The 9,532-nt window shown below is 38.3% G+C and overlaps 1 protein-coding gene across 3 annotated transcripts; it reads left to right on the top strand.

The window, feature by feature from the left end:
* The first annotated feature begins 5,471 nt into the window (after nt 1-5,471).
* Nucleotides 5,472-9,532, top strand: LOC140541753 (4-galactosyl-N-acetylglucosaminide 3-alpha-L-fucosyltransferase 9-like). 3 transcript variants are annotated; one of them, XM_072664519.1, is made up of 3 exons: nt 5,472-5,565; nt 6,798-7,749; nt 9,150-9,532. In XM_072664519.1, exons 2-3 carry the CDS (start codon nt 6,807-6,809, stop codon nt 9,305-9,307), a joined length of 1,101 nt encoding a protein of 366 aa, XP_072520620.1. In that variant the 5' UTR covers nt 5,472-5,565; nt 6,798-6,806; the 3' UTR covers nt 9,308-9,532. The 3 variants fall into 3 exon arrangements, with proteins under 3 accessions (XP_072520620.1, XP_072520621.1, XP_072520619.1); XM_072664520.1 differs by having other exon boundaries at nt 6,798-7,753; nt 9,150-9,237; XM_072664518.1 differs by lacking the exon at nt 9,150-9,532 and having other exon boundaries at nt 6,798-7,939.

Below are 9,532 nucleotides of genomic sequence, written 5' to 3' on the forward strand. Positions count from 1 at the left end.
ACCGCTGAGACAACCGACTTAGCTGGCAAACTTCGTAATATGGGAGAAATGTGTTGCGAGTTTCGGGCGAACTCGGTGATGAGTGACACTCTCTTCCAAACAGACCCCAACGTTGGCTTTATCACAAACAATGAAAACTAAAGTAATCGGCACACGTCAAATCAGAAAACACTTCTGGTTTTAACTGATAAACACGCAATATAAGCGCAAACAATCCCGAACCCTGACAAGTCCATATTCAACTCGCAATTGGCGCCATGTAAACGTCATTCCGGCAGCCCGAAGCTCCGCTTCCGTTGTGTCTCAAATTGCTCCTTACTCCCTAGCTATGTAGTGCACTAAGATGACATATAAATACATAAATATATACAGCGGCGTTTGCATCCAATTAGCACACGAAATGTCTAATACAAGGCCATTCATTTTCAGATATTCAGTCATAGGGGTTGCACGACTCTGTATTTAGCTAACATATTTACATGTATATGGTGTGCTTTTGTGACGTACGTAGTGCACTATATAGGGAGTACGGAGACATTCAAGATTTAACCCGAGTCTCGAATGGCTCCCTATATTGATCCCTCACTACGTAGGTCGTGAAATACCAGCTTCTGCACCCAAATAGTGCACTAGAGGTCTAGAGGAAGGACATTTATAATTAACCATATGTTTACACGACTCTGTAAATGACCATTAACGCACTTTTTAGGTGTTAGTTGCGTAGTTTTCATGACGTACTATATAGAGAGTACCCAGGCACCTCGAACAGCATTTGACCACATGAGGGCCCTCACAGTGCACAACAGCATTCAGCGGACAGCTCATTAATAACTGAGACTTTTCGTAATACAATAAACACTCATATACAACACATATTGGGAACAACTATATAATCATGTGTTGACTTCTGCACAGGCACTAAGAACGATGGCGCTTTTACATTTACATGATTAGCTACATGCTTTTCGTCGATATGTCAAACCTAGCGGCTCTGCGCATGCGCACATGGCCACAATTTGAACGTTTTCATGCGTTATATGTATGAGTACTCTAACACATTTTGTGTCAATCCTGGATTCTTTTAAAACACACATGTGTAATATATCTCCATAATTGGTGTACACAGTTGTGTGTTAACCTTAATTTATAATTATAATTATATTATTATAAATTTAAAAATTATAATTTAAAATAATTTATATTTGAAACAATTGTCGATTAACTGTACTTGAATTTAGGTGTAAAATATAGCTAAGCACCTGTGGATATAGCTATCTAAATATAGCTAGATAATTTCCCATCAACTATCCACGGTTTAAAAAAAATTCAACCGTCTCCTCGTTCTTTTTCGGACGTTGGTGGATAGGAGTAAGCAGGGCTCTGCTTTATCGGTAAGTATTTTAAATTAGATAAACCTTTGGGATAAAAAATATAACCTGGCCAACAAGCCAGTAGATACTAGTAGAAGATACGGTTAAGTACTAGCTACCGTTCAAGCCGAGTAGTTAGCTCTAGTTAGCTATAGCTAGCTTGTTAGCTAGCAGCCAGTGTCCTTAATTAACAGTATAGCTACATTCATTTAACATTAACGAACGCTAGCTAGCTAGGTTATCTGTTAGCTAAGTTAAAAGCTAGCTATATATAGCCACCGGTTTGCTGTGTAAATTGAGTTTACTAGTATTGGCGTTAACTAGCTATAGCTAGCTAAACAAGATAGCTTAGCATAAGTAGCCGCACTGCATAATCCAGTCAAGAAATGGCGGCAAAAGACCGTTGACCGTGGTTGATGGCTCAGCCACGCTTCGCTCTTTTTCGGACGTTGGTGGCCAGGATTAAGCAGAGCCCTGATTCATGGGTAGCTAAGTATTTTCATTTAGATAGCTAAACCTTTTGAATTAAAAACATATAATCCAACAAGCGAGTTAGCTAGCAGCCAAAGTCCTGCGTTAACAGTGCATTAAGTTAGCTAGCTAACATTAGCGAACGCTAGCTAGGTTCAAGCGAGCTAAGTTAGCGCTTGAGTGCTGGGTTCAAGACTATTTTTGCTGTTTAAATTGGGTTTCCTATTATTGTTTTTTATCTCAGCTGGCATTAACTAGCTCGCTAACCTAGGCTCAGCAGCTAAAGAGAGGTGAAATAACACTGTGAACGATTTCCAACTCCCCGCACAGCCATGACAGATAAAATGAGTTAATAAGTGTGCTGTTTAACATATCACTAGCAAACACAGACATTTCATTACCTTGCTCACCTTTATTTAAGTATTTGCTGACCTGCTGTTCCTACTGTAATCAGGGCAGAATGTATTTAAGTTACATAGCTAACATAAGTTAATAAAAAGTATTATAAATAAACGTTTGTGTTAGAAACAGTTATTTGTAGTGTAATCAGACAATCAAAACCATTCTGACAGCTTTGTTGTAAATGTCTACTGAGTGAGTGTGTGTGTGTGTGAGAGAGAGAAAACACACATCACAATATTTTATATTTTTATTATTATATTTTCTCTAACTTTTCTAACATTTTCCATGTTCTTGCCACCCTCTTTAAGGATGATGGAGAATATTCAAAGGAGATATATTATGTTTACGGCACAGAACATGTCATTGGAAAAACCTTTGCAGAGCAACCTAGATATGTTGTAGAACTAATACTGAAATTTAACAGGAATTTTCAGGGTTTTCTTTAACATAAACATCAGTAACTTCGATAGATTCCAGGTGGTTTCATCATGCAAAGAGTCAGCCTCACCTCAGCCTATTGCGGTTGCAGTCTGTCATGCTCAGATACCCATGTTTACATTTTGTGGACCTTTCTTGTTAGGCTGTAGTTTTGAAATTTGCACATAGTCTGACTTTGTGGTGGTTTCCTTATAAATAATGCATTTGTGCCCTTTACCTGTGTGCAGCTTACCCAAGAATCACATGAACTTGAAGAACTGAAGTCTCTCTTGGAAAAGGAAGTGCCAGAGACACTTGATGAAATATCATGCACAAAATGCATTTTGACAAAAAAAAAAAAAAAAAGGCTAAAGCTTGTTTAAGTAGGCATCTCTGACCTAGTGGAGAAGCATGGGTTGTAAGTAAATAAATAAGTTGTAGCTTGATTAATTTTTAATGTTCTATGAAAAATGTGGCTTTATCACAGACGTAATTCTAATTACCTATATTCTAATTGTTTTTTATTCCATGAACTACTGAAAAAGTGTCTCTAGCAAAGAACATCATCCTTCCATCGCTGAGAGTCCAAGTAGATGAAAAAGGGGAAGGATTTGTAAGTTCATGCTTTTGTTCTTAGTTGTAAGCTGTGCAGAGTTGACTTTCATATTTTTAAATATAAGGTTACGCAAAGGATCAAATCAGTTTTTTTTTAATAAATACTTGCCAAACCTACCCTTGCTTAAATTTGCATTTTTGCCTTTATCTGGAACATACTCTTGCACATGTAACTTGTTTTCTTTATGTGATTGTCTTATGTAATTACATATTTCTTCTTGAAATGAATTACTTTTAAAGACTCTTCAAGTTTCAGTTTCTTAAGTTGCACTAAAGCATATTTGCTTAATTGAACTACTATGTTTTTTAAATGCCTAAAGAAGAAATTAGGCTTTAATACTATTTAGTAGTAATGCTAGTAGCAGCAGCAGCTGTTGTTGAGTCAATGCTTTCAATATAAAAATGGATATAAAGGGATGATGCCAAACTGAATTTATTTCTTTAACTTTGAGCTGCATTAATCTAAAAAATCTAATGGAAATCTAATTTGTTAGCTGTATTAATCTTTGTAGCTTCAGTGAAAAAAAGGAACATTGGTTTTACCAATAACATTTATATAATATATATTTGTATAAATATTTATTCCATTGTTCCTTTTTTTTTATATGTATCTCTAACATCTGTGTCTTAACAATAGCTGCTGCCACTGACAGTTTTTTATCATTTAAAATATCTTAATTAATATCCTTATGTGTTTATTAGTTAATATCTTTATGTATCTTTAGGAGCATCTCTTTCTGGGTTTTTGGAAATGATACTGCGCAATTTCTGCTGAAAGCTAGAGGACTGTCAGTGACGTTATAAAGCACACAAGCAACACAGTGAAGACGGGTCAAAATTAGACCAGGATGAGGACGATGGTAGTGGGACAACTGAGTGGATTAACCTGATGAAAAGATTTAGGCCATCTACAGACAACATTTCATCAATCAAAGCAGCAATGCAGAAAACATTCACCTGGCGCAGATCGTGGGTAGCCAAACTTTCCCCCACCCTGTCTGAACTGTTCCAGGATATGCCCAATCTGGTAGGTAACATTTTGTACCATAAAGCATTGTCATGTTTGTCCCCTCCTTGCTTTTAAATGCTCATTACGTGTTTATGGCTGAATGTAATGTGACGAACAAGGCTATCATTGAAATATGAATAGCATTCTTAAATTGAGAACATTAAACTGAAACATGAAACTGTACCTAACCCCCCTAACGTGGACAGAAGAGAAAAATTGCTGAAAGGTTGCAACGCAGGATAGCCCGGCCAGTGGATAAGCAACCCCAGTCATAGGCCAGTAGCATTTCCTGCAGGCTCAGGGTGCATTAGGGTCAGCGCAAACTATCATTTGAATGAAATCAGAGAGGCCCACAAAGAAAAGAACACAGTACCTATGGTCAAATATGGTGGAGGTTGAAAGATGTTTTGGGGTGTTTTGCTGACATTACGAAGGCATCATAAAATCTGTAGGGCCCAGTGTCAGAAAGCTGGGTTTGCGTCTACCAGCAGGACAGTGGCCACAAACATGTTTCAAAAAAGCACCCAGAAATGGATGGAAACAAAGTGCTGGAAAGTTCTGAAGGAGAAGGCTCCCTTCAAATATGAGAGACCTGGAGCAGTTTGCAAAAGAAGAGTGGTCCAGAATTCCTGTTGAGAGGTGTAAGAAGCTTGTTAATAGGAAGCAATTGATTTAAGTTGAGGGTGCCAATAATTTCTGAGTTTTGTGTGAAATTTACATCAATTTTGTGTATAAGGAAACATGTAAGTGCCATAATTGTCCTGGGAGAATGACTTTATTTTCTGGAAAAAATTCAGGGGTCCCAATACTTTTGGCCATGACTGTAAAACCTTTGCATTTGCTAAGGAAGACCTACAGACCGTGTGGTGTCTTCCACCAAACGTAATTCTGTACACACGCTCATGGCAGATCTGTGTTTAAATGATGGAGCTGGTGAGCATGTAAATCACAACAGTGTGTTTTTGGCATGACCACTGATTTGCCTTTGTTAAGTCTTGTGTTTACTAGGCAAAACTATGTTAATTCTTTTTGTGGGAGTAGCATTTCATGCTTACTAGGAATGAGCTGGTTTATTTAAAAAAAAAAAGAAAAAACTGATTGGCCCTTTCTGGTCATGATCTGTGGGCAACATTTACAAGTTGAGCAGGGGGAGGGCAGCAAAGTGCTTACTTGTGTACTCGTGGAGGCTGTCACATGCAAAGGGTGGACCATCACTCTGTTTCCTGCTGTAGACTCTGTTCAGCGAACATCCACTTCTGAAACTTATATTAATGATTCAAGGTAAGTTTCCCTTAAAGATTTTCTGACTTGTGTGCAAAACTGTGTTTAATTAAACCTTAGATTTGAATCATTTAAGAAAGCTATGACGTGCAGTGGCATGGCATGTGGACGCTTTCTGTTTCACTCAACAAGACAGTTAAGGGGGGTTGCGTACATGAAGGAAGCCAGGCCAGAAAGAATGATAACCTACAACCTAAAAGAATATGTTAGTAGATGGTCCCAGAGGCCAATGGGAAAGAAATAAGCGTAGGCCGACAAGGTAGTATTGTCCAAACAAACACATTAAGCAAAGTTGAGTATAACTGTGACTATAATCTCTATATAAGTCGCTGTAAAATAATAACTGAGATGACACCGCTGACGTGCTCTATCTAAAGGCAACAGCGCCATTTTGTTGTTTTAAGAGTAGCCAAATGAAATGTCTACACTGTAAAAACCCTGTAAACTTAAACTTAAGTTAACAGCTAATTATTGTACCTTTACAGAAACGGTATTGTAATTCCAATGTACAAAATAACACTGTGCTTTTTTTGTTACAATAGGTACTGTATTTCTCCCTGAATTACAGTAAAATACAGGCCGTAGAGGTGCCAGCCATATACTGTGCATACTGTACACCAAATGTGTTGAGTACTGTGAGCAAAAGCTACAGAAAAATACTACACCGAAAATAGGTAAAAATAGTACACACCGAAGAACGTTAGCTCTGCTTCTCCTTAAGACCTTACAGCTAACCGCTCCATGCTTCTATGCTAATCTTTAATACCGTAAATCTGACAGTATTCTAAGGCATGAAGAAAACCACTCATGTCTGAATGTTCAAAGTTCAGTGTTCTAGCCTTCCTAAAATGGATTTCATTGGGTGTAAAAAAAAAAACAACTAATGGATAATGCTAACACATCAAAGTCATTTTTTTCACATCCTGTTTTATGCTGACCAGTGTTTTTTGATGCCAAAAACTAGAAAACCTGACTCACATGTTCTTGAAAACAAGATATATGACAAGTTACCTCACAAGAGTCTCCAGAATAGAAATACTGAACACTTGATGAAGCTTTCTACAGTCTGTAGGGCAGTGGTGACTGAGTGGTTAGAGCACTAGACAATTGATGACAGGGTCAGGTGTTTTATACCCACATTTATTAAGCTGTCACTGTTTCTGTGTGTGTGTGTGTGTGTGTGTGTGTGTGTGTGTTATATACATTTTATTAATTTATTTTTTTTATTAAAGGAAGCATCAATGTCCACTTCGATATCGAGAAGTCAGCAATTTTGCCTGTTGGGCACTGGTTGGATAACAGGATTCTGCATGTGTTTTCTATACATCCGCCACACCACAAAAGACTGCCCACCTCAGATTGTTCATCCTTGTTCTGTTCCCGCCAAACCCCTCAGTGTTTCCAATGACACTCTTCCAGATAAGCCCATCATGCTGGTGTGGGTCTGGCCTGAGACTGACGACTACAAGTTTGACCCCGTAAAGTGCAAGGAAAGATACAACATCGACGGTTGCCATCTGACAGATAACAGAGACCTGTACAGCCAGGCGGATGCAGTGCTCTTCTACCACAAAGGCATTAAAAAGGATCTGTCCAACCTTCCGCAGACTCCTCGTCCGCCCTTCCAAAAGTGGATCTGGTTCAATCTGGAATCACCAACCAACACTCGGCCAAAGTCGGGTTTAGAAAACCTCTTCAACCTCACTCTTACGTACAGGCGGGACTCTGACATCTCTGTGCGGTATTATTTGAATGTCAGCAAGATCCCAAAGGAGTTTGAGATTCCTGAGAAAGACAAGCTTGTGTGCTGGTTTGTGTCCAACACTAACCCTGGTACTGGAACAGGGACCAGGATGAAATTCTACGAAGAGTTACGCACGTATGTCAACGTGAACGTGTTTGGAAAAATGGCTGGAAAACGGCTGACGGATGAGGAGTACTATCCCACAATGGCCAGCTGTAAGTTCTACCTGTCATTTGAAAACTCCATCCATAGGGACTACATGACTGAGAAGTTCAACGGCCCGCTTTCAATAGGGACCGTCCCCATTGTGTTGGGACCCCCGAGAGATAACTATGAACAATTTGCTCCGCATAATTCATTCATTCATGTGGCTGACTTCCCTAGTGCATCAGCGCTGGCCCAACATCTACTTGTGCTGGACAAGGACGACGCAGCCTACCGTAGGTATTTTGAATGGAGAAAATATGTGACCGCAACGCCTCATTATGCTGTTTGGAATGAAGAGTTCATCTTGCCTATTTGTCGAGCATGCGATTATGTTTCAAGACACAATGAATATAAAGAAACACATGATCTCTTCAAATGGTATTCTTCATAACAATAAAAAAAGTTCAACCATTAAAAGTGTAACTTAGTGTCTCTTATGATCTTTGATTTACACGAATCAAGCGCCATGGTTCCAAAACCAACCACTGTTGTGAAGAACTATTAAGTTTAAAGATCCATCATTCTGAAATGTAAAGGCTCTGTGATGACTGAAACACTTTCATACTAGCCTCTGAAGGTGGAATTTAAAATCCCTTTAAATGGACGTTCCTATAGAGAACAATTTATGTACAGTACCTATAAACAGTTTCCACATTTATTGCTGTTACTAATGAAATCATGCTCAATATAATAACTCTTTAAACAATAAATTTGCTATGTCCAGGCAGTTGGAGATCACTACTGGTCAAAGCCTCCACCTAAGTGCAGTAAATGTCTCAAGTGACCAAAATGGAGCTTTTTGGGCCAGCAGACTAGATGCTATTTTTGACAGAAACCAAACACTGCATGTCGCCACAAATGCACCATTGCCTACCGTGAAGCATGGTGGTGACAGCATTGATTTAACAACCTTCAGAGTAGCCATAGCTGTCTCCTGCACTAGTCTCCTTCTTGCAGTCAGATTTACATATGGGTCATAATCCTTCCATTTTTAATGATGGATTTAACTGAAGTCCAGGGAATGTTCAGTGACTTGTAATGATTTTTTTTTTTTAATCCACCCCCAGATTATACTCTTCAATAACTGCAGTCAGGTGATCTCCATTTCAATAATTGTGAGACTACTAGCACTAGCTGCCTGGACCTCTATTGAATTAGGTTAGTTACTTTAAAGAGGGTGAATTTTATGCAGTTATTAAAAATACCATGATTTTATTTCTAAAAGCAATTAAAAGGGGAAAACCATTTGAATACTTTTTATAGGCACTGTATGTCAGGTTCATTAAAAGTCACACTCTTAACTTTTTAGCAAAACTTCAAAAGAGAACCAAAAGTGGTTGTTCTGTGGCCTTGCACAAAGAACCATTTGTGACACATTTACATTTAAAGAGCACATTCTTGAAGGTGCCAAAGATGGTTCTTTGCATGATGCCAAACAAAAAAAATGCGTTTGCTATGCCAAAACATTCTATATATATTATATAAATATTTAGCTGAATGAAAGGATGTATCTTCCAATTACACAAGTGTTGCATGGAATTCCACAAGGCTCTATTTTAGGACCACAATTATTTGCATTATGTATGTTGCCACTGGGCATGGTTATATGCTAACTATGTCCGTTGTTTTGCAGATGATGCACAATGCTGGATGTTCCTTCTTCTAAACAGTGACAAAACCGAGGTTCTCTGCTTGAGTTCAAAAGCTGCAAGAAATAAACAGTCTCACAAAAAAACTGACTTAATGTTAAACTTGCTGATTTTTCTGTTATTCTTGTTATTTAGCAGCTAAAAATCTTGACATCATATTTGATTGAGATCTATCATTTGACCAACATATAGCTACTATTACTAGGACAGGTTTTTTACATCTTCAGAACATTGCAGAGTCTAAGAAATTCCTTATCTCTGCAGAAAAACTAATACATGCGCTTTTATTACCTCAAGGCTAGATTACTGCAATGTGCTATTGTCAGGTTGTTCCAGCAGGACCCTTTGTAAACGTCAACTAGTTTAA

This window comes from Salminus brasiliensis, chromosome 20 (genome assembly GCF_030463535.1).
Source record: "Salminus brasiliensis chromosome 20, fSalBra1.hap2, whole genome shotgun sequence".
Taxonomy (NCBI): domain Eukaryota; kingdom Metazoa; phylum Chordata; class Actinopteri; order Characiformes; family Bryconidae; genus Salminus; species Salminus brasiliensis.